Source organism: Python bivittatus, unplaced genomic scaffold, assembly GCF_059951505.1.
Source record: "Python bivittatus isolate LINGU-HERP-01145 unplaced genomic scaffold, Pbiv_v1 ctg000090_np1212, whole genome shotgun sequence".
NCBI lineage: Eukaryota > Metazoa > Chordata > Lepidosauria > Squamata > Pythonidae > Python > Python bivittatus.
Genome location: NW_028277046.1, coordinates 291,796 through 316,999, shown reverse-complemented (window position 1 = coordinate 316,999; position 25,204 = coordinate 291,796). Strand labels below are relative to the sequence as shown.

Below are 25,204 nucleotides of genomic sequence, written 5' to 3'. Positions count from 1 at the left end.
TCTGGTGGTGCACGTCCTAGTTGCGTGTCCACCACCTCCTCCTCCTTCGCCAGCTTCTCAGCTCAACATCTGAGCTCAGGGATGCTGAGCACACGAAACCCACCTTGCTCCCAAATCCTTTGAGATTTGTCACGACGAAACTCAAGATGGACGATCACGCTTAGGAAAGGCTTCCTCATCACCAAATGTCAGCAGGGCAGAAATGCAGCCCAACAGGAAATGCAAAAGTTCATCTACGCACGGGAACAGCCGTCAAAAACCCTTAAAAAGCCTCTCCAGAGGAACTGGCACACGACTCTTTCCACAAGCTGCCAGACATGAAAGGACTCCAAACTGCGGTAAGGCTTTTTTTCCAAACCAAATCTAAATGCTAACCGGGTTTTCAGATGGAGGGATTCTTTTAACAGAGTTGATCATCTAAGAGTTTTAATGATCAGAGACAATCCCAACCAACAGAAGTGAATACATGTAAGTGAATATTCAAGCAAAAAAGTCTAGCTTTTGAGAGGGAGGTCCCATTGGGTGGACCAAACTGATCAAGAATAAAAATGTTCTAATTATCTAATTACGATTCTGTGGAGACCCTCAAGCAGTAGATGCTAAGAGCCTTGCTTGTGATGGAACAGGAGGGCAAGTTATTCCTCCATCTTTCCTCTTACGCCCACGTCTTTCCCCTCGTTTGGGAGGATAATCAGCAGCTGCAAGAAACGTGCATGGAAACACTTGGGAGAAAAGAGCAAGATGGGGAAAGCGGTTGCATAGAATCCATATGCTCTACCGCAAAATTTAAAAAATCTTACACTTTTCATACTCAGTTCTAGGTGCCACATTTGAAGAACAAAGTCAGGAAACTGGAGATTATCCTAGGGCAGGTTGCCAAGAGAGCGATAGGTCTGCAAATCAAATTCTGTGAGGAATTAAGATTGAAAAGAGAAGCTCCTGCACTGAAGAGTTCATTTTGTGATCCGTGGCCTTCCTCCTCTTTGCTTCTGCGATGCAGCCGGGATTCTCCCAGTGTGATGGATTGATTTGATTCTGACAGAGCGCCATTCATGTTTCTTTGTGCATTGCTGATGTTCACGCATGTGTTCGTCCCGCACCACCAGAAAGAAAAATACACAAGGACAAAACCCTTGATGGTTTGGGAAGGGCCCCAGGTTGGGTCGCGTGCTTTAGGGCCGTCTTTTAGCCATGCACTTGGACATTTGTTTGCACTGGTAAAACGCTACCCAGAAAGCACCTTAATCAAGCTGGGTTTTGCCGTACCTTTAATTCTTCAATCCTTCTGTGTTCTCTCTTCAGCTTCTAGTGATTCTCCTCACCCTCTCCTCCAGTGGTAAGTACTCAGAACGTCCTCTTATTCGCAGCTTTAACCACTACTCCCCCCAGCTGATTCCATTCTCAGAGACGTAAGCCAAACATCATTTAAACAGCTACTAAAAGTACAGGGGGTGCTAGAAGAAAAAGTCCCCCGGTTGAGGGGCCCGATCCACCATGCAGCTGCAGTGGGAATCACCCAACATCTGGGCCAGAAGGGACTTGGAAGATCATCCTGCCAGTGCAGGAAACAGCAAAAGATTAAAGCCAGGCTGCAAAAATAGTTCTCAGTCTGAGTTGTCCAAGTGACTCTCCAGTTCCCAATGCAAGCTATTCATTGACTTTTAACTGCAGTGAAATGAGGGCAAACTCACCAGATTAGCTCAAAGGAATCTAATTTGCAATAGCTCCTTTCTTTTACTGAAACATGATGCTTTGAAATCAACAGTCTTCCGGGGCCCCATCCCTGGAATTGGGGGGCAGGATGGGCACCCCGCTTTCCAGCCACTGTCTTGGCACCCACAAACTGGCTGCTGTTGCCGCAAAGGACAGCCACGCCTGGCGCCGCCTTTTAACAACACAACCTTAAGACCCGAAGCTGCGGGGTGTTTGTGAGTCCAGCCTCAACCGCCCTGTGACGGTATTTGTTTTTCCCCAGGTGCCGAGGAGACAAAAAATCCTGCAAAGGGTCAGTAATTTCCCTTCTTTTCTGTTGGTTGGGCCACTCTGCAGCTGTAAGCCCCTTGGCTATTCTAGAGGATATTCCTAGGCTGTGCATAATATTGGGGGAGGAATTGCACTTTCTCTCTTCCTATAGCAAAAGCTTCACCTCTGTAGTGAATATCTGGGGCTCTGCGCTGGAGGACTGCAAATGTTGATTTTCAGTCCACTCCTTCCTGCATTTTATAACCAATGGCTTATTACAACCAGCAGTGTGGCCCCTATATCTTTGTCAGTCCTTATAAATGAGAGAAGTTCTATTCTTTTTTTTTCTTTTTACATTCTAGTGCCTTTTTAAATCTATATTTCCTTCCCTGCCTCAATTCAGCATTTCATTCTTACTTTTTTTTAACTCCAAAACATTTTCATGGACTTCCTCTTAACTGTTTTCACTGATGGTTGTTTTATTCCTGTTCTTAAATTGCACGGTATGCTACTTCACGGTATTTCAAGAGAAACCCTAGGAATGATTAATCCATCAACCAGTTATAGCAGGCGAGGCTTGGCCAAAATCTAGCTTGCACTCTCCCTGAATGGTGTCTTTTGTGAAATGGGCTTCTCTTTTGCTGCAGAAGGTTGTGAACTGGCTTGACTGTCGGTGTCCGCAACGGCTGCTGTGTTATTTTCTCCTATGCTTCTTTCCATGCCTGCATTTACCCATCTGGAGGGAGGAAAAAACTTTGGGAGAATTTCAGTTCTGAAGTCCTCTGGGACTGAGTTGAAGGCTGCAGAGGAGAGGGTTGCAGAATTAAAGATAATTACTGAGCTTTGATCGTAACAATAGATTTGATTTGATTTGATTTGATTTGATTTGATTTGAGACAGGAAAGTTTTGTGTGTGCACGTGCACACACACACCTCTTGGCTATTTCATCACTAAATGCTTGCTAAAACATCATACTCTGCCAAAGAAAATCTCACCCCCAGAGTTCCCTTCTCCTTCCAAAGAAATTTCCAAAGCAAATGCTTTCATTGGGTTGGATGAGAAGTAATAGGAAAAAAGCAGGGGAAAATGTTCTGTGCAGCAGTCACACCCATACACCCCCAGATCCTCTTTTCAATGTTCTTGGGTAAAGGTTTGGTCATTTCACGAAGTCATTTTAATTCCTCCCTCTCTTCCCTTCTAGGATGCAAGACCCGTTGGTTCGACCGGGACAATCCCACTGGTACTGGAGACTATGAACTTCTCTCGCAACTCTGGGATGAAAACCCAGATAAAATCTGCCCAGAACCAATTGCCATTGAAGTTCAGACGCTAGACGGGATCCCGGCCTCCAAGACCAAGCAACAATTTTCAGTGTGAGATTCTGCACTTCTTTCTTGTGGGCTGAGACCAGTCATTCTAGGTGGAGGAAGAAAACCCAGGATAGATTAGCATTTCGGGCCAGAGCCTCAGAAACCAGAGTTCCCCTGCTCAGTTGGCAGTTGGATGGCCCCGGGGTGGTCACTGCCTTTCAGCTTAGCCTACCTCCAGGGCAGTTGTTCGGATAAAACAGAGAGAAAGTGAACTACATGGGCTAGACAATTTGTACATCTAACAAATCGACATTCATTTTGCATAATTCTGTCTCCAACCCAAGGACCCAGCCATTCTGGGACCGAAATAAGTAAGAACTCGAAGGAAAATAAACCAACGCTCAGCTCTTGCTGTGCCTGAGATCCCTCCAATTTTACAAGGATTCAGTTTAATCTGTGGGGCCAGGGAGGAAAAACCATCAAGCTTGTGAGATCATCTCTTGAGAAAGGAAGAACTAAATTCCCTTTGAGCAGAAGAGCTGGATGGAAAACATCAGCTGAAAGGAACGCTCACTCCTAGGGCCCCCTTATTGGCAACAGCATCACCAGGAGGATTTAATTTTATTCTTTTCTCCTGTGAAACTTTCTTGCCCCCATGTTGCAAATGGTCTCCCAGAAAGCCAGATCTACTTTGGTGTCCAGCAGGGCAGGAAGCTTGATGGGGACAAAGTGGAAGTCCCAGCCCTTTGGCATCTTCCACACCTTCACATGAGCAGGAGTGCAAATCCCAGAATTTCCAGCTAAGTCTGGTAAGATTCACAGGCTGGGAATTCAAGGAGCTTTCCCTTCCAACGAGAAAGGTTGAAGGACCAAAGGTTGAGGGACATTGTTCTAAACGCTTTTCCAAGGAGAAATGAAGGTGATTGATTTCTGAAACAAGTGTGATGTGCCAGGTCTGGAGTTGAAAGCCAACACTTTGAGGAGGCTATGGTGGAATAGCATCAGAGACAGGGAGGAAGAAGAAAGGATTTCTCTGACCTTAAGCATGAAATACCTTCAGTTCCAAACCCTTCTCCTTGTCCTTGTCCTTGTCCTTCTCCTCCATTCTCTACCACCACCACTCCTTCTCTACCACCACTCCTCCTTCTCCTTCTCCTTCTCCTTCTCCTTCTCCTTCTCCTTCTCCTTCTCCTTCTCCTTCTCCTTCTCCTTCTCTACCACCACTCCTTCTCCTTCTCTACTACCACTTTTTCTCCTCCTCCTCCTCCTTCTCCTTCTCCTCCTCCTTCTCCACCTTCTCCTCCTCCTTCTCTACCACCACTCCTTCTCCTTCTCCTTCTCCTTCTCCTTCTCCTTCTCCTTCTCCTTCTCCTTCTCCTTCTCCTTCTCCTTCTCCTTCTCCTTCTCCTTCTCCTTCTCCTTCTTTTCTGGAATTCTCCTCCCAGAAAGAGAAGATCCCGCATCAAGGGACACCCTTAGAGGATGTGCTTTGCTCCACGTGCTTCTGTGGCATTTTCATCTTGTGCCAGATGTTTGGAGGGGTGGAATGCTCCTTCCAGATGTCCTTCTCAGGGACTGATTGCAACCATCTCTTCTATCTCCAACAGGAACAACCCCACTGAGGGGTTTGCGTGTATCAATGCCCAGCAAGGGAAAGGAAAATCATGCTTCGATTACAAAGTGCGTTTCACTTGCCCAGAGTCCTACTGTTCGCCCCGTGAGTATCCACACATTACAATTCCTCATGTCCCCCTCCCTGGCGAGGATGGTCTAGTGCATGCTTCTGGTTTCGTATATTTGGCCGTGCAGGTCAGCTGCAACTCAGTTCAGATGGAATCTCAGATCCTGATTTCAACTGGATTTGGCAATTTAAATCCATTCAGAAAATCAGTGTGATTCATTGGTTCATCCCAAAGCGCTTTATCAGATCAGTACAATTTTCCAAAGCAATCTTTAATTGAATGGATTGAAGTGAAAAGCTAACCAAGCTGTGGGAATGTGCTTTAATATGCAGAATAACTCTCTTAAAAGTGAATCTGACAGAGATTCAATTGAAACCAGGAACCATTCCTAGCTAATATCTAAAACATAGACAGGTATTGCCCCCCAAAATTATTTAGGGATACAAAAAGAAAAATACAAAAAAAAAAAGAGGAAAAAATGTAAAAAAGAAATTTGTATTTTTCTTTTTGTATTTTTTGTATTTTGTATTATTCTTTCTATTTGTAATTCTTAATCAAATTATTTGAAAAAGAACAAAAAAATTAGGCATAAAATCTATATTTCAGTTTTATGAGATACCTAAATCTATAATTCAATTTTATGAGATACATAAATCAGATTTTTCAGTAATATGAATTGAATTTCCTGCAGTGTACAATTCCATTCAATTTATATTGTGTTATCCCTGGTCTTTGCTACTCATGTTTAATAATGATTTTTAGTCTCTTAAAGTTATATATATATAATATTCACTGATTCAAAAGTAATTAGTATTTTAGAAAGCTATAACCTCCATGACATTTTTAAATCCCTGGTTTATTTATCTGCGTTACACTCTTTTTCATGTTTCCTCGTGTGTGTGTGTGTGTGTGTGTGTGTGTGTGTGTGTATAGACAGACAGACAGACAGACATAGATAAATGATAGGTAGATGATAGACAGAAATAAAAAAGAAGGGAAACTATTTTTAAAAAGGGCTCTTAAATTATGGAATTACCTGAACACACTACCCAAACCGTTTCAGCCTCAAAGTAGTAAATCCAACAATTCTCTGAATTTAGGCAAACCACATTTTAGCCCAAACTGTGGTCTGGTGTGTCTGTGAGCCCATAAAATGGGATTAATTGAATAAACCCCCAAAATGAGGTTCATTGAGAAATGCATGGTTCACATAACTCGGTGTGAGCCCAGCCAGGTCTGTCTTGTGCCCCATTTCCATGCTACTAATTGATGCCAATAATGCCCCTTATTAAAAAGCCAGAGATATGGGGGTGCATGGATGTTCTGCAGCCAGACAGAAAGAGAGCATGGTGCGCCCGTGACATGGTGCTTTATTGACTGAATGATTCAGAGGTGTCTGCAGGGCGCGGTCAAAAGAATCAAGATGGTGCAATCAAAGCTTTGCTGTTTTTACGTACAATCATGTGGGCGCTTCTGGACTGATGGCAATCTTGATACCCTGCCCTCACCAGCAGACTCCAGGCAGCCCAAGGAACACCTACTTCCATCCCCAAAGTCAAGACTTTCTGCAAGGAGCTCCAATTTAGGAGTCGGGGCAGAATCCACTGTCTTGCCTCCTCTGCCCACTGCAGTGCAACAAACATCATCAAGTGGTCCCCTTTCCCAGCAACAGTGCCCACAATGCACAGCAGAAGTCCTTTGCTTTCGCTAGGATCCCTGGATTCAGGGCTCCAGAAATTTAAAATGGCTTGCTTGCTCACGGCACCACGGCAGAACTCTTACTTTCTCATTCCTGCTGGAGTTGCTTTTACGCCGAAAAGGATTAAAAAACAAAAAGGATAAAAAAAGAACGCCAAAAAGGATGAAAGAAAAAAAGAAAAGGATAAAAGATAAGCTGGAGGCCGGCTAGTGATGAAGTACAGATGAAAATAGGGGATATATTGGGGAGGGGAAATGGCTCAGGAGTGGAAGCCAACAAGCTGTGGTTTTCTCCCAGCAGCCTCCAGCAGCCAGACACCTTCCAGTGGGTTGGGCTGAGACTGGCCCACAGTCACCCAGCCGGCTTTCCTGCCTAAGGCAGGACTAGAGCTCCCATTCTCCTGGTGTCCACCGTTACACCAAATTGGCTCCCAGTTTGTCAAAGAAGTCATGCCATGCTGAAGATTTCACCAGCATTTTTTCCAATGGGTTCTCGCTCAAATCGATGAATGAGAACTTGTTTCCAAAACATCCAAGAAGTTCAGTGAAAATGTGGAGTCCTTGGGGTTCTCTGAGCTTGGTTGTTTTCTTGGAAATGTTTCATTACCTGGCTAGGTAACATCTTCAGATGTTACCTAGCCAGGTAATGAAACGTTTCCAAGAAAAGAACCAAGCTCAGAGAACCCCAAGGACTCCACAGTTCAACCCTGAGCTACACATATTCGCTTCTATCAGTGAAAATGTTACAGGTGGAGTGCGATGTTCCTGCACTTTTCTAATGACCAAGAATTGGACATATGAATGGCCAGTCTTCCACTGTACCATCCTCTCTCTGGCCATCTTCAGTCTCCCAGGCTTCCCTCCCTTCCATTCAATCTCAAGAGAATTTCTCCAATGGACCAGTTCAGATCAGGAAGGAAGGAAAATGATGGGAAGATGAATAATAGAACAGCAGGTCAACCAGCCATCTGTAGACTCCCTGGTTTATCTGCAGTCCCAAAGGCTCCTGAAAGGAACTCTTTAAGTGGGGGAGTTGGGGAGGCTGCAGAAAAAGGAAATCTTTCACAGAGGAACATCAACATATTAAGAAATGGCAGAGGAATAGACAGAGCACTGTGTTTCCTTTAGATAAGAGTTAAAGGGAGGTCTGGAGAATGTAAGTGTCTTCATAATGCTTGCTTAATTTTAAAATATGGAAGAAGTGATATCTGTCATAGGTCACCCTCAAGCCCTCATCTTTAAACTTGCCTCTTCTCTTCAGGCCCGACCCCCCAGGTGCCAGTCAGACCAAAGACAACTTTCTCTCCAACCAAGACATCACAGGCTAAACCGGAAGAAAAAACGGAGAGCGTCACGGGAGGTAATGATGAACAGAAAGATTTTGTGGTCCTCTTGGAAGTTGACTTGATGGCAAGCAGTGGCTGGAGGTGACACCTTCTTTTGGTGGTGTTGACATCCCAGGTGTCTTCTGTCACATTGGCAAACTCTAAACACGCAAAATAAGGGCTGGACATATGGAATTGTCCTCAGCAGGTTGAATTGCTACCTTTGATAGATTACCCAAAAATATCACTTTTTCATTTGCCCCTTCTCTTCAGGCCCTACCCCCCAAGTGCCAGTTAGACCAAAGACAACTTTCCCTGCACCCAAGACTCCACACCCTGAACCAGAAGAGACAACCGAGAGCTTCAAGGGAGGTAAAGATGGAAGCCAAAATGTTCAATCAAATTTCTGTGGTCCCCTTGGAAGCTGACCTGATGGGAATCAGTGGCTGGAGGTGACACCTTCTTTTGTGGTGTTGACATCCTTGGTCAATTTGGCATTCTCTAAACAAGCAAAATATGAGGCTAGACACATGGAACTATCCTCAGCCGGTTGAAGTGGGATATTTGTCACAGGTCACCCTCAGGCCCCTACCTTCTGATTTGCCTCTTCTCTTCAGGCCCTACCCCCCAAGTGCCAGTTAGACCAAAGACAACTTTCCCTGCACCCAAGACTCCACACCCTGAACCAAAAGAGACAACCGAGAGCTTCAAGGGAGGTAAAGATGGAAGCCACAATGTTCAATCAAAGATTTTGTGGTCCCCTTGGAAGCTGACCTGATGGGAAGAAGTGGCTGGAGATGACAGCTTCCTTTGCAGTGTTGACATCCTAGGTGTCTTCTGTCACATTGGCAAACTCTAAACACGCAAAATAAGGGCTGGACATATGGAATTGTCCTCAGCAGGTTGAATCGCTACCTTTGATAGATTACCCAAAAATATCACTTTTTCATTTGCCCCTTCTCTTCAGGCCCTACCCAAGTGCCAGTCGGACCAAAGACAACTTTCCCTGCACCCAGGACTACACACCACGAACCAGAAGAGACAACCGAGAGCTTCAAGGGAGGTAAAGATGGAAGCCAAAATGTTCAATCAAAGATTTGTGGTCCTCTTGGAAGCTGACTTGATGGGAATCAATGGCTGGAGGTGACACCTTCTTTTGTGGTGTTGACATCCTTGGTCAATTTGGCATTCTCTAAACAAGCAAAATATGAGGCTAGACACATGGAACTATCCTCAGCCGGTTGAAGTGGGATATTTGTCACAGGTCACCCTCAGGCCCCTACCTTCTGATTTGCCTCTTCTCTTCAGGCCCTACCCCCCAAGTGCCAGTTAGACCAAAGACAACTTTCCCTGCACCCAAGACTCCACACCCTGAACCAAAAGAGACAACCAAGAGCTTCAAGGGAGGTAAAGATGGAAGCCACAATGTTCAATCAAAGATTTTGTGGTCCCCTTGGAAGCTGACCTGATGGGAAGAAGTGGCCGGAGATGACAGCTTCCTTTGCAGTGTTGACATCCTAGGTGTCTTCTGTCACACTGGCAAACTCTAAACACGCAAAATAAGGGCTGGACATATGGAATTGTCCTCAGCAGGTTGAATCGCTACCTTTGATAGATTACCCAAAACTATCACTTTTTCATTTGCCCCTTCTCTTCAGGCCCTACCCAAGTGCCAGTCGGACCAAAGACAACTTTCCCTGCACCCAAGACTACACACCACGAACCAGAAGAGACAACCGAGAGCTTCAAGGGAGGTAAAGATGGAAGCCAAAATGTTCAATCAAAGATTTGTGGTCCTCTTGGAAGCTGACTTGATGGGAATCAATGGCTGGAGGTGACATCTTCTTTTGTGGTGTTGACATCCTTGGTCAATTTGGCATTCTCTAAACAAGCAAAATATGAGGCTAGACACATGGAACTATCCTCAGCCGGTTGAAGTGGGATATTTGTCACAGGTCACCCTCAGGCCCCTACCTTCTGATTTGCCTCTTCTCTTCAGGACCTACCCCCCAAGTGCCAGTTAGACCAAAGACAACTTTCCCTGCACCCAAGACTCCACACCCTGAACCAAAAGAGACAACCGAGAGCTTCAAGGGAGGTAAAGATGGAAGCCACAATGTTCAGTCAAAGATTTTGTGGTCCTCTTGGAAGCTGACCTGATGGGAAGAAGTGGACGGAGATGACAGCTTCCTTTGCAGTGTTGACATCCTAGGTGTCTTCTGTCACACTGGCAAACTCTAAACACGCAAAATAAGGGCTGGACATATGGAATTGTCCTCAGCAGGTTGAATCGCTACCTTTGATAGATTACCCAAAAATATCACTTTTTCATTTGCCCCTTCTCTTCAGGCCCTACCCCCCAAGTGCCAGTCAGACCAAAGACAACTTTCCCTGCACCCAAGACTACACACCACGAACCAGAAGAGACAACCGAGAGCTTCAAGGGAGGTAAAGATGGAAGCCAAAATGTTCAATCAAAGATTTGTGGTCCTCTTGGAAGCTGACTTGATGGGAATCAATGGCTGGAGGTGACACCTTCTTTTGTGGTGTTGACATCCTTGGTCAATTTGGCATTCTCTAAACAAGCAAAATATGAGGCTAGACACATGGAACTATCCTCAGCCGGTTGAAGTGGGATATTTGTCACAGGTCACCCTCAGGCCTCTACCTTCTGATTTGCCTCTTCTCTTCAGGCCCTACCCCCCAAGTGCCAGTTAGACCAAAGACAACTTTCCCTGCACCCAAGACTCCACACCCTGAACCAAAAGAGACAACCGAGAGCTTCAAGGGAGGTAAAGATGGAAGCCAAAATGTTCAATCAAAGATTTTGTGGTCCCCTTGGAAGCTGACCTGATGGGAAGAAGTGGCCGGAGATGACAGCTTCCTTTGCAGTGTTGACATCCTAGGTGTCTTCTGTCACACTGGCAAACTCTAAACACGCAAAATAAGGGCTGGACATATGGAATTGTCCTCAGCAGGTTGAATCGCTACCTTTGATAGATTACCCAAAAATATCACTTTTTCAATTGCCCCTTCTCTTCAGGCCCTACCCAAGTGCCAGTCGGACCAAAGACAACTTTCCCTGCACCCAAGACTACACACCACGAACCAGAAGAGACAACCGAGAGCTTCAAGGGAGGTAAAGATGGAAGCCAAAATGTTCAATCAAAGATTTGTGGTCCTCTTGGAAGCTGACTTGATGGGAATCAATGGCTGGAGGTGACACCTTCTTTTGTGGTGTTGACATCCTTGGTCAATTTGGCATTCTCTAAACAAGCAAAATATGAGGCTAGACACATGGAACTATCCTCAGCCGGTTGAAGTGGGATATTTGTCACAGGTCACCCTCAGGCCCCCACCTTCTGATTTGCCTCTTCTCTTCAGGCCCTACCCCCCAAGTGCCAGTTAGACCAAAGACAACTTTCCCTGCACCCAAGACTCCACATCCTGAACCAAAAGAGACAACCGAGAGCTTCAAGGGAGGTAAAGATGGAAGCCACAATGTTCAGTCAAAGATTTTGTGGTCCTCTTGGAAGCTGACTTGATGGGAATCAATGGCCGGAGATGACACCTTCTTTTGGTGGTGTTGACATCCTAGGTGTCTTCTTTCACATTGGCATTCTCTAAACAAGCAAAATATGGGACTGGACATAACAGAGTCTCCTCAGCCAGTTGAAGTGGGATATTTGTCACAGGTCACCCTCAGGCCCCCACCTTCTGATTTGCCTCTTCTCTTCAGGCCCTACCCCCCAAGTGCCAGTCAGACCAAAGACAACTTTCCCTGCACCCAAGACTCTACACCCTGAACCAAAAGAGACAACCGAGAGCTTCCAGGGAGGTAAAGATGAAGATAGAGATGTTCAATCAAAGGTTCAGCCTTCTACTTTCCAACAGAATGATGAGAAACACTCTCCAAGAATACCACATTCCTTTTCATGTTGAGTCATCTTTGGCCTTGTCCATCATTGAGTGCATTCTTGAGACATGCAAAATATGAGGATGAATATATGGCAGTTATATCAGAAGGTTGAAGCATAATCAGAGGGTTGAAGATGTGATTCTCACCCTCAGGTCTCTCACTTTCTAATTCTCTTTTTCTCTGCAGCCCCCCATCCCCAAGCACCTGTCAGAGAAGGCAACAAGCAAGATCGTTCATCTCTGCAGAGTAGTGAGCTATTCCTATTTCTCAGCTGGCACCATAAGGCACAGGATCAAATATAGATCTTTTCTCGGCAGAAACTGATGAAAGTGAAATTTCTCCAGACAGTTCTCAGAGCCCCCAGCAGATACAGAAACCCCCAGAAAGTGGTGAAAAAATGGCACAAGCAGATGCATAACACAATGTTGTGTAATATATATTACGCTATGATCTGTTGATACATTTCAACTGATTGCAGGAAACCAACTTTAAATTTTACCAGGAACCTGGAGTTACCTCCAAATCACAGTTAAAATGATTACCCAGCTTGCAAATCATCAGTCAACACTATTGATGCTAACTAGCATTACATTATAATTAATATCACCTTTTGCTAAATATCCCCTTTATTTTACAATGTCTAAGACATCTTATTCTTTAAGAGCTTGATTGTTATTTTCGTTCCAGGACTGGATGAAGCATCCTTCTTTCTCCTTTTCATAACCAAACTCTCCCAACTTTTAACAGCAAAACTAGCGCTTTGATTCCTCTGCCGAATGCTGCCGTGTCAATCCATAACTGAATCCAAGACTTGTACTTTAACAGTCATCCTTCAGTTCTTGCTCAGTCCTTCAGGAAGCCAACGAGGGAGCTGTTTGTCCCAGGGAAAGTTTTACAGCTAGTAACTTTTGCAGATTACCTTGTCAAAAATGGGTTGCAGCCAGATTAATCATCTCACTGACTTGACTGGCTTGTAGCTTTATCACCTACATTAATTTCTGTCTTGCCAGGGAAAAATGGAGGATCAGGACCTGAAACGGAGGCTTTATTGGAGCCCTCTCCAACGCCTGATTCTGAGTGTCCCCAGGGATCAGAGAAAGGTATGGTCCTAAATTGCTTCTTTCGAGCGTGCCACAGTCAGGCAGGGGATATAAGAAAGCTTCTTGTGGCCCTCTACGGCAACAGTCTGCTGAAAGCCCCCAGAAGAACTTCTTCCCCCTTAACAAAACATGGACCTTTCAGCACCACGGACAGCAGCAAGAGCCAACTAGCTTCTCTCTCCCTGGTGAACAGCGGATCCAGAGTTTTCCGATGAAAGATTTTTATTTTATTTTTTTTAAAAGAGGGTATTGGGGAAAGTTGTGAACTAAGAAAAAAGATATTAAAAGAAAGCAGATATAGGGGAAATTCATGTTTCAAATAGTACAAGTCCCTGAAAAAAGGAACATTGGGGAAATGAGTTACTTCCAGAAGCGTTCCATGTGAAGAGAAGCTGTAAATACACACACACACACAAATTGGAAGAAATTAATATATTCTAAGTGATAATAGTAAAGTGAAATATTTCCCCCAGCATCTGCCGAATCGCTTTTGTAACTGAGAAGCTGCGTGTCCCTCCCCTTCCCCAGCCAATTGATCTCAGTGGAGTCTTTCTGTTTGTCTGATGATGACCCTAACCGCAACCCTGCTTTGCTTCCATCTCTATAAAAGATGATGATGATCAGCATGAATGTGAAGAAGAGGAGGAGGAGGAAGGCGTCACCGCCCCTGCCCCCACCCTTGACTCTGAGCAGATTCTCACCCAAGGTCCTCAGAAAGGTAGGAACTGCGATCAGGAGGAAACACAGACCAACAGAGATGGGCTGCACCACAGACTTCCAGCACCAACATTGACTTCCTTTTCCTGCAGGGGGAGAAGGTCCATCCACATCAGGATTTAAGCCCGTCACTCCTCAAACCCTAATCCCCACCCCTGAGCAACAACAGACAACTCCAGTTTCTGAGCAAAGTATGCAGGTGTTCCCAGATGTAACTGGAATTTGCCCCTGAGCTCCTCCCAATCTGATGCACTTCCATGCCTTTGGTCTGTCCTGAGGCTGATCCAGTAGGGTCTCCAGACCAAGGGGAGGCTGAATGTTGCCCCCATCAATTAGTAATATTTGATGCCATTCAGGACTTGGAAGTTGCAAGTCCACAGTAATTCCCTGAGCCTCACCACAGAAATCTTGGCTTGGATGTTCCCTGTAATATAGCCAAGTGGAGAATTTTTCATCACCTCTTCCCGCTTTGTCCTGCTCTCATTTTAGTGTGTTACACTCGCTGGTTTAACCAAGATGATCCTGTGGACAGTGGAGATTATGAACTCATCGCTGACATCCTCTACAGAAACCCCAGTGAAATGTGCTTGTTGCCAAAGGCAATAGAAGTTCAGACTCTGAACGGAACTCCAGCATCTGAAACAGGGCAGAACTTTGCTGTGTGAGTTTTCAAGATTTGGCGAGATGGTTTCGGAGGGGGGAAACAATTTTACTGCAGACCTCCAGCATTAACTTAGCAGTAAACCTATCAGCCCACATTTCAGACTGTCTTCAGAGAAATGTCTCGACAGGATGACATCCACTGTGTTTGGGGGAGAGGGTCTGGGAGATTTCAGACAGGAGTCATTCTTGATCTATCTGGACATTCAACCAAGGCTGTGGATTGAGCTACAGTCTTGCCTCTATAGTTTTATTTCCTTACTTCAGGAATAGGCCACCTTTCAGCTTTCATTTGTTCATTCCTCTGGGCAGGAAGCAAGCAAAGATTGGCTTCATCTGCCTCAACATCATGCAGGAGAAAGGACAGTGGTGCCATGATTATCGCGTGCGGTTCTTGTGCCCACAAGCCTTCTGTTCAGGTAAGCACGTTTGCTTTCGTCTTTAGATCCTTGGTAATTTTGACGTCCTGGGTTTAATCTTTTTGCTCGCTTCTTGCTGAGGAGCAGATATGGAGAAAATATGCAACAGCCATTCGTAAAACATGAGCCCAGGAAAATGGGAAAGTGTGAGCAAGAAATTCAAGACTGCATTTGGATTCTCTGGGGTATAACAAGGAAGGGGAAATTCTGCCAGGCTTTCAAAACTGATATCAGCCCTTCAGAGTAGGCCAGGTCAAGAAACAGACACCACAAGGAATCCTAGAACACTACTATATTGATCTAGGCTAAAACAACATGATCTTGAAAGCTTTATAATGCTTCCTCTTCCCTTCCTCTTGTTCCAAAGAGAGTCAATGTGGGGCAATCTTGAGTCTCTCTCTCACACTTTCCTGTTTTCTTGGGCTGAGCTCCTGTTTTGCTAATGAGTGCTGCATATTTTCTTCAAGGCCATGTCCATACTTCTCTACATTTCCTGTAACTCAGCTGTGAATAACCTTATTGGACACAAGACCTGCATTCGCCCTTGCCTGACATCCTGAGGGCTGTCTTCAAAGTAGGGGTGTGGCCAATTGAAGTGGGTGGATCCAAAGCAGAAAGTAGGTGGGGCCAGAGCAAAAAAAACCCACTGGTTATAGTATATGTATTTATAAATATAAATAGATGAATATGTAAAACAAATATTAGAAATGAAAAAAATAAAAATAATATTTTGGGGATTTCTCTTTCTGTAGGAGGCCAAGAGGCCATCACTTCTCCTGTCCCAGCTTCCCCCTTGGAGCAAGTTCAGAGTACCTCAGAGATTCCTGTGAAAGGTACATAATGACCACAATAACTGTTTTGAGATCTGTTCTGTGTATCATCTAAGTGTCAAGCTTCCTATTCACATGCAAAGAAAAGAAGTTCAGGGGAAGACCCTGGAAGCACAAATTTTCCACCCAATTGGTAACAGGAATGACAGGTGAAAAAAAACCAAGAAACTGAAATTACTGCATAGGGAACCCTGAGCAAATTAAGCATGAAAATTATGCTATTTAGCTTTTCACATTCCAGATGGTGTGGGATTGAGTGGAGTGAATGGAGGAAAACATCTCATCTTTTGAGATCAGGCAGAGGCAGATGAATCGTATCTGGTTTTGGTGGGCCAAAAGCCAGAAGTGTGAATAGATCTCTTGAAAAGTGAGCCACTCCACAGATCTCACTAACCAAGTTCTACATGCCATATATTATAGACCAGGAAATTGACTTGTGTAAGAAGAAAAGATCTGGACATATGCTTTTCCTTCGAAAGCTTGTTCTGCTATAAAGGCTTCATCCTTCACCATCAAATTTGGCATATCTTTTCCACAGGTGGTCAAGACCAAAGCCCTCCAGGACCAAACTCCACCGTGGGACAAGTCCAGAGCACTCCACAGAGCACAGAGCAAGGTTGGCACCCCTGACAGGAATAATGGCAGGAGATGCAGGCCAACACATTAATGAGGAATGTTTAGTGTTGAGCACAGAAGACTGAAGGGAAATACCACAAACTCTTCAGATACCTGAAAGGTTCATGCATAAGACCTCTTGCCATCATTCCAGAGCACTGAAGGATGGATTTAAGTTTCAGGAAGGCTGGTTCTGGTTGAATTTTAGCTCAGGGTGACAGCAAGGGGACCAGAGACCAGAAGTGAGGTGGGCTTCTTTTACTGGATGACTTCAAATGGAGGCTAGATGACTGCTTTTCAGTTGGTTCTAAATATCGTCCAAATATGTGGGACTAAATATCGTCATCAGCCCCTTCCAATCTGGACTCTACAGTCATCTACATCTACAATCATATATCTTCTTATAACATTTTCTGTGGAAGAAGCCCTTCAAAAACATCCCTCCTCCAATCTCCACAACCCCAGATGAGGGGGAAGATTGATCCCTGCATGCCACATCTTGCAACCTTCATCATCTTGAATGTCCCTCAAAAGACCCACCTGGCTTATGGTCCCTTTCTGCTGTGGCCTTGCTGACAAATGATTATCCACAGATAGACATAAACACAGCCTGACACTATTCACCACAACCCATTCCATAAATTAGAGATGGGAGATGGGAATGTCTTCTCTTGCTGATCTGCTCAATAAGGCAAAGAATCTTATTCCATCCTTGAGTGATCACCAGTCCTTCCTTTCTCACATAACCTTGCAGGGACTGAGGCCCTTAGAGGTCCTTATAATCAATTTGGGGATGCCTGAATCCTTTCCAGTTCAGTCCATGATAATACTTCTGCTGCTTGTGTGTGTTTCTGCTGCTTAGTGGGCTCTTGGGATGAATCCCATCTCAGACCTTCTTTGTTTTTTCAAGTGCCCCTCAGATTTCCTAACCATGAACATATTTCAGTGAGGGTTTCAAGACTTTCCAGTCTGGCACCTTTGCAAAAGGGAAGGATGCTCCCCAGAAGCTGAAGAGAAAGTTGTGGATCAATCTGTGACCCCCACCAAATTCAGCAGAAATCTAGACCTTCAGGCACCTCCCCCCAATTCTTTAAGATTTTTCATTTTTTTATGGGACAGAAGGGGGAAATTCTTAAAGTATGACTGGGGAGTAACCATTTGATTGTAATGGAATGAAATGTCTATGCAATGAAATCATATTGTGTTTTGGTACTTTGTGGACAGGCTCCTATGAATCCCACTCAATGCTAGGAAAGCTTTGATAACAGCAAACTTTTTTTAAGTGACTTTGTAGCACAGGAGAGGCAATGAATCTTGGTGCCATAAAGGAAGGGAGGGGGCTTTTGTGGAGGTAGGCAAAATCTTGACATCTACCATTCCATTACAAAAAATTCATTTCAGGATGACACCACTGTCCACTCATTTTCTTTGGCAGAATCTCCTTCTGTTTGCCAGACGATTTGGTTCAACCAGGACAACCCTTCTGGGGAAGGGGATCAGGAACTCCTTGTTGACCTCCAGAGGCTAAACCCCCACCAGATTTGCTCTGAACCCCTTCAGATAGAGGTGCAGACCATCGATGGGATCCCAGCTTCAGAGACGGGGCAACACTTTGCCATGTAAGATGTCGTGTTTTTCACTCAGGACTGCTTGCTCTTGGCCGTAACTGCTTCTGCTGTGGTTCTGTTGAACATCCCTCCTGTGGTTTGTTTTCTCCCACCATGCTCCTTCAATCTCAGAAAAAGAAATTGCTTCTTCCATCCAAATTCTGCAAAGGAAGAAGAATTTGGAGGAACGCTCATGGGCAGGCTAAAGAATCGTTTGCTGAACTCAGTTAGAGAGCGTTCAAGTCTGTCCCTGTGTAAGCCTCTCTTTGATGCTCTGCATCTTCTCTGGCTTCCCCCACCTCAGTTAAATCCTCAGGGAATATTTCAGTAGGGAGCTCCCCCATGGCCCTTTTTTCAGATGGAAAGATGACGAGATGGAGAGACCTCTCCCTGGTTTTCCATACATCCAGCAAAATACAAGAGAAAACCAGAGAAAATTCTTCTATTTTTTTTTTCTTCAGAAGTAGGAGCAGCCAGGGAGGTTGCAACGTCCTGGAGAAATGGTAGCCAAGAACTATGCCAGCCCCTCTGCCTCTTCGCAACAGTAAAATTAGCTCAGAAAGATCCCTACCAAAAAAATCTTTAAAATTCCCTGAAGATGAGATACGGAAACAGATGTTTCAGGGGAGGGGAAACAGAGAATCATTTTTCACACAGTAATAAGGTTGGCCTGACTGTGGATTCCGTTTTCACTCCCAAGACCCTCCAAAGTTTCCTGACTTACAATCCACCTGCTTCTGTCTCTGAGCAGAAACGATGCCAATGTTGGCTTCTCCTGCATCAACGCTGAGCAAGGGAAAGGACAACGTTGCCATGACTATCGGGTGCGATTCACCTGCTCGTGGTCTTTCTGCAAAGGTAAGCTGATTCTTTAGTCCCCCCATTCAGTCGTGATCGGTTTGCTTTGCAGGAACAGACTGAGTTGCTACACAGGAAATCCTTCTATCTACCACAACCTAAGGATGGGCTGGACTCGTCCTACCTCTAGCAAGCATGGCTCATTTCTTCCCTGAGGAACCCAGGTCTTTTCCTGTCCTTGTCACTGGCATATGGTGCCTGCCAGCAAGGGGGTAACGCACAGCCACATGTCCCATCATCCCACCAACAGAGAAAGACGACCCAGAGACAAAGCTGACAGCAGTCACCAAGCCTGTTTGGAATGGGCAGTGCTGTGGGCCACAAAGCAAGACCCTTCCACCAAATGTGACTGACATACACATCTATGCTATCCGCATTACAGGGATACTTCTATTTAAAAACAGATAACTCAAGAAAGTGAGCCAAGCCAGAGGCCATAAGTCAAATAACACGCAGTACAAATTCTAAGCAAGGTAACAAGGAGATAAGGCACATAAAAGGGAGAGGTGACTTCTTCCTAACTCACAGATCATTTGTTTAGTCCGTATCTTTTGGCATCCAACTCACATTTTAAAATTGTGTTACTGTATTATTATAAAACACAAGTAGTGCATTATATATTTTGGGTACGGTGGTATTTATACAGTGTTGACCAGAGATTATTAACCCTCTGATGAGTTTGATAACTTAAACTTTTAAAGATAAAGAAAAAAAAGGGGGTATTATGTCCATATTAAATATAATTTCTAAAATGTTAATGTTGATAAACATAAAGTTGCTTAAATTTTACATTTAGAGCTGAGTGTGGCATTGATAAACAACTGCAAAATGCTTAAATTATTTGTATAATAAAGGTTTCTAGCTTAAGGTTAATACTTAATACTAAGATCTCCACTATATTGTAATCTATTGTTGTTTATGCATATTAGAAAAAAAGACAGACAAAAAGAGGATTTTTTCCCCATAGGAAGCCAAGAACTGTCTACTCCAAGACCAAAACCTCTTACATCTCTGGCCCCCACTTCTACTTTGGCACAAAATCAAAGCGCTCCACAGTTCCCAGTAGAAGGTACAAAACCCTATTTGAAACTGTTACAGAAGCTGTTTTACTTGCAAGAGTGAGCTAGGGAGAATTCACAGGAATAGTCTGCCTTGCTACTCCCTCCTTTCCCTCTGTCATGGTGTGTGGGAATGACCTTGGGAGACAGGAGGAAGAGCCGCAGACTAGACAATGTTCAGATAAGAGGCAGCTGAGCCCACAGAAGTAAAAGGGGCGTGGGAAGCATCTCAGAAGGGATTCTCCCTAGTTTCTTGGACTGTAAAGGCGAGGAGGGAGAGAGGTACTTTCAGACTTGCAAGTTTCTGTTAATGTAACCTAGTTACATTATGTTACTTAGTTATATTAGTTAGTTAGTTAGAGCTAGTACTGCTGGGTGTGCTTCTTGTCTGGACTACCTCACAAGGCTGACATCCCTTCCTCTTCTTCCCTAATATCCCAATTATGCCAGAATATCCATTAAGAATTTTTGTTTTTCATTCCAGGGTCAAGTTTGGAACCTGTCACTGTCCTCACTCCAACTACTCCAGAAATAAAAATTGGGGCCCAGGTGGAGGAGCAAGGTGGGTTTATTCTCCACTTTTCTTGGATGAGACATTAGAGAATGTCTTACTTACTCTTGTTCTTTGGAATCTGGATGGCTTGAATTGTAAGATTCAATTCAAGATCCAGATATAGATTCCTACTTGAAATCAATGGAACTTAACTGAATCTTGATTTACTGAACCCATTTGTTATTCATGGGTCTGCTTTAAGTATGATTAAACCTAGATCCAGTCCAAGATTAATTATAATTATAGTCACCAGAGTTGCAACATTAATGAACTTTCCCCCCTAAATTTTCAGAATTTTGTTTTTAGCGTTCAGAGTTGAGTACCAATATTTCTGTATCCCAAATAATATTTTGACACACAAGCAAGTGTTATTGGCAAGCTTAGAGACACACCAGTAGTTCCAGATGCATATAAAATATTTAGAAAGCCAATCAAGTAAAGTGGGGAGAGTTATACAGGAATGGCCCAAGGACAATGCTGAATGAAATGAAGGGAGGAAACATAATGGAGAGTTTGGAAAATGGAATGTACTTTTGTTTAGGTTATTTTTCTTCTTACTGTCAAGCCAAGGAAATAGCATGGCTGAAAAATTGCCCGCGGTCATTTCTTCTCTTTTGGCCCAGCTTGCAAGACTCCTTGGTTTGATCGGGATGATCCTTCCGGCACTGGGGATTATGAGCTGCTTCCTGACCTCATGGATGAATACCCCGATGCTCTTTGCCTCCAGCCGGTGGGAATCGAAATCCAAACATGGGACGGGGTGCCAGCCTCCGAAACCGGGCAGCACTTCACCATGTGAGATTCGGGCTGAGGAAGGAGGTGGTGGGCAGCCTCTGCAGGGCACCAGAAAGCAAATGGCTGGAGGGCCGAGGCTGTGCCAGGAGGGGGAGAGAAATGCTGCCCCAGGGGTGCATAACCCTTTCTGGCACTGCCAGTGTGCAAGGAACGGGGGCCTGTGCAAAACAGAAAGGGGCTGTGTCCAAAAAAGTCCTTTTCCTCCAACTCATTCAGTGAATTTCAAATATGTATTTCCCTTCCCACCATTCAGTTTCGCCCACCTTGGTTTTCTTTTTTAAACTGCTGGTGTTCACTTTCATTTTCCTAACATGGGGGATAACGGAGGGACTTGAGGCTACGGAAGGAAAAAAAAAGCTCTATTTTACAGACTTAACAGATTTTTCTTCTTTTTTCTCCCTACCTCTCCTCCCCTCCCCCCCACATCTGGCAGCTGTGCATTTTTCTCTGAATAGTCTCCCCTTTTATTGTCACATAAAGACTTTCCCCCATAAGGCCCTCCAGCCATGAGCGGTCTGAATGTAAGAGCCAGACTGTTCATCTGATCATTGCTTACAGCAGGAATGGGTGGAGGGAAGGAGCAAGAGGCTCTTCCCATCTCTAGAAGACCCTAATTTAGTCACCTAAAAAATTAGTCACCTCCTGTTGTCACATTTTTTTCTGCCTCTAACCAGAAGGGAGAATTCAGCTCCATTCAGACAGAAGACCACCACGCTAGAAGGCCCAACTAAGAAAGAGTTTTATTTTTCCACTAACCATCATACTAATCCCTTCAGGGGCTTTACTAAGGATTCCCTAGCAGTATTTATTTTATTGTTAGGCATTCATGCCTAATTTGCTTTTAGTCAAGAGAGCTCCCAGGATAGCATTCAGGCATCAGACAGCCCTGCCCTGAGACCTCTGATCTAAAAGACACAGCACAAAAGGAGAAGAGAGGAGGAGGGAGGAGAAAAAATGCAGTCTAAGGCCCCAAGTCCTCAGCATTAGATTCCTTCCTTGGGTAGTGAAGTGGACTCCATCTCCTTCAGGATCTCACATTGTTTTTGTTGGGTCATTTTGACAGAAATGATGCCTCTCATGGGTTTGCCTGTATCAACGCCCAGCAAAGGAAAGGTGTACTGTGTCTGGACTATCAAGTGAGATTCTTCTGTCCCAACTCCTTCTGCAGTGAGTAACAAAGACCTGATTCACTGCAATCGCAAGAGAAAGTAGAGCAGCTTCTTCGATGGCGCCAGAGGCTTCCAGTTTAACTGCACCTTAATTTTGTTATCAGTCACACGTGCTCTAGACCCGCTTTGACCCTGATTCTAACCCCTCCGACCCTTTTCTTCTGCTTTCTCCTCTTAAAATGAGAAGCCTCACACAAGCACCCTGCAGACCTTCCCTGCCACACTCCCCCACAGCATTTTTTCTTACCAGAACTCCTCAAATCCCACGTCTCACATGTCCTAATCACTCCATGCATCTGACGATACAGGATACAGTGAGCACGTAGTTCATGACCCTTTATGCTTTCTAATAAAACTTGTCCATCAGAAAAGGTGCCATGAGACTCTCCTGATTTTTGGCTACTATTGACTTGTTAGAATTTTCTCATGGGAAGAAGTGCAGCTCATTATCTTCAAAAAGTATTTGTTATGGCTAAGCAAGTCCTGTGAAAATTGTTATTGTTGGTCTGCACGTATACTGCTATTCACTGCCACCCATTGGCGTCTGTATGCTAGTTATGCAAGGGGTAGATAAAACGGGAGGATTATATGCCCAGCCTCTCAGTAGAGTTTTAGCCACCATGTAGTCAGTTTTTATGGGTTATGTAGTAGTACCTAATAACCAAGTAGTGTACCTCTTCTCTGAGAGTTTGTTTAGCTAGAGACTTTGTTATACTTGTGTAGTTGTTAAGTCTTGGATGCTAAATACATGAGAAGAAGTGTTTTTTCCTATATTTTGTGTGAAACTTGTATTTTATGGAGTTTTGCATTTTTATCAATAAACAACCAGATATTGTATACTTTCTGGCTGGATTTCTTTGGAGAACAAGATATGGACATTGCATTTTGTAAATCTCTCATATTGGTGTGTATTGTTGGCAATTTCCTGGGAGTACTGCTGCACTCTGCGCAACAAGACTAGCACATTTCTCCTACAATAACTGTTATTTAAGCTCCTTGGAGGTGTTCTTTGGAGCAAAAAGTGGTGGATTTGGATCCCTTAAATAAATAAACCATCAATTTCCAACAGAGAAGGATCAGTCTGAGCAGAGTTCAGCAAGCTTTTCTCCTACCACCCTTGACCAAATGACATCGACACTTCTCCAGAGTTCCACACAAGGTAAGGGACCTGAGACAACTTGACTAGTTGTGAACCTCCTCCTCCTCCTCCTCCTCCTCCTCCTCCTCCTCCTCCTCCTCCCCTTCTTCTTCTTCTTCTTCTTCTTCTTCTTCTTCTTCTTCTTCTTCTTCTTCTTCTTTCTTCTTCCTCCTCCTCCTCCTCCTCCTCCTCCTCCTCCTCCTCCTCCTCCTCTTCTTCTTCTTCTTCTTCTTCCTCCTCCTCCTCCTCCCCTTCTTCTTCTTCTTCTTCTTCTTCTTCTTCTTCTTCTTCTTCTTCTTCTTCTTCTTCTTCCTCCTCCTCCTCCTCCTCCTCCTCCTCCTCCTTCTTCTTCTTCTTCTTCTTCTTCTTCTTCTTCTTCTTCTTCTTCTTCTTCTTCTTCTTCTTCTTCTTCTTCTTCTTCTTCTTCTTCTTCTTCTTCCTCCTCCTCCTCCTCCTCCTCCTCCTCTTCTTCTTCTTCTTCTTCTTCTTCTTCTTCCTCCTCCTCCTCCTCTTCTTCTTCTTCTTCCTCCTCCTCTTCTTCTTCTTCTTCCTCCTCCTCCTCCTCCTCCTCCTCCTCCTCCTCCTCCTCCTCCTCCTCTTCTTCTTCTTCTTCTTCTTCTTCTTCTTCTTCTTCTTCCTCCTCCTCCTCCTCCCTCTTCTTCTTCTTCTTCTTCTTCTTCTTCTTCTTCTTCTTCTTCTTCTTCTTCTTCTTCTTCCTCCTCCTCCTCCTCCACCTCCTCCACCTCCACCACCTCCTCCTCCTATTTCCAGAAGATGCTTCAGTTTGATATGGTGTCCTAATTCATATGTAGGAAATTGGCAGGAGACCTACTTTGTGGGTCAAGCCAAGGCCCCATCAGGACACACCAGTAGAAAAAGCATCATAGTTCTTTCACAATTTGACGGTGATGTTCAAGATGTTGCTGCCGATAACAACACTATCCATATGAATTTGAATGGGGATTTGTAGCAACTCAAAAACTTCCTGAACTTTTTTGACCGAGAAATGAGCAGATGCACCTTGAACAACCAATGTGCCTTTCTTACATTCTGGAGATCTTCGGCTCCTTAAAAATGCTTCTTTTGGCCACCGGAATAGTTTATCTGCTTTACGCGTGCCACTATTTCTGCTCAGAGTCTCTTTCCTGACTCTTTCCCAATGCCTTTTTTCATTTAACCAACAGGACAAGTCCAAACAGAACTGGACACGGCCACTTCTCAGAGTCCAGCACCAGGTAGAGTCAAAACAAAGTGAAAATGCCAACCATTTTTAAAAGAATTGTTGGAAAACAAATGAAGAGAGATTTGGTGGAGGTGGGGTGGTGAAATCAGGCAGGCAACGTTTCAGTCTTGCTTTGGGGGGGCGCACGTGTTGATTTTCCACTGGGTTGACACAGGTGCCATTGAAAGCAAGACTGACCTGACCAGATGGCTATTCACACAGCCACAAATGCCTATTCAGCGTTGGGCATCTGTGGTGTAATCCTCCCTTCAGGGTCGGGCTACCCCACTGCCCCAAGTCACTGCGTATTTGACTTGACTCTAACTTCAGTTGTGGTTTATGGTGGACAATCGCATCTCGCTCCCCTAAATTGCAGATAATGTCCCTGCAAGGAACGAATTTCTTTTGCCCTGTTTCTCCTTTGGGGGTTTAATGGTGGGAAGGGGAGCAGGAGGGCTCTGGAAAACAAGCTGTTCCCATTTCCAGCTTTAAAAACCCTCCCCATGCCCCCAAAAGTGTCCCAAAGTTTGCTGCTGGCATTCATCAGCCAATGGCCAAATGCTGGT

General features: G+C 44.5%; 1 protein-coding gene and 1 long non-coding RNA gene across 2 annotated transcripts; both read left to right on the top strand.

Annotated features, from left to right (window-relative positions):
- The first annotated feature begins 302 nt into the window (after nucleotides 1–302).
- Nucleotides 303–24,671, top strand: LOC103054451 (uncharacterized). Its single transcript, XM_088136654.1, has 27 exons — nucleotides 303–338; nucleotides 1,303–1,336; nucleotides 1,976–2,005; nucleotides 3,165–3,336; nucleotides 4,881–4,990; nucleotides 7,915–8,013; nucleotides 9,978–10,076; nucleotides 10,328–10,426; nucleotides 10,672–10,770; nucleotides 11,022–11,117; nucleotides 11,363–11,461; nucleotides 11,718–11,816; nucleotides 12,084–12,146; nucleotides 12,908–12,997; nucleotides 13,608–13,715; nucleotides 14,204–14,375; nucleotides 14,687–14,793; nucleotides 15,546–15,626; nucleotides 16,162–16,239; nucleotides 17,674–17,857; nucleotides 18,597–18,703; nucleotides 19,671–19,772; nucleotides 20,246–20,323; nucleotides 20,938–21,109; nucleotides 22,173–22,276; nucleotides 23,348–23,437; nucleotides 24,601–24,671. Exons 1-27 carry the CDS (start codon nucleotides 318–320, stop codon nucleotides 24,669–24,671), a joined length of 2,664 nt encoding a protein of 887 aa, XP_087992780.1. The 5' UTR covers nucleotides 303–317.
- LOC148216391 (uncharacterized) lies at nucleotides 8,250–9,042 on the top strand. The gene is made up of 3 exons (XR_015795497.1): nucleotides 8,250–8,350; nucleotides 8,596–8,694; nucleotides 8,946–9,042. It is a non-coding gene; the product is annotated as an uncharacterized LOC148216391 (long non-coding RNA).
- Nucleotides 24,672–25,204: the final 533 nt, after the last annotated feature.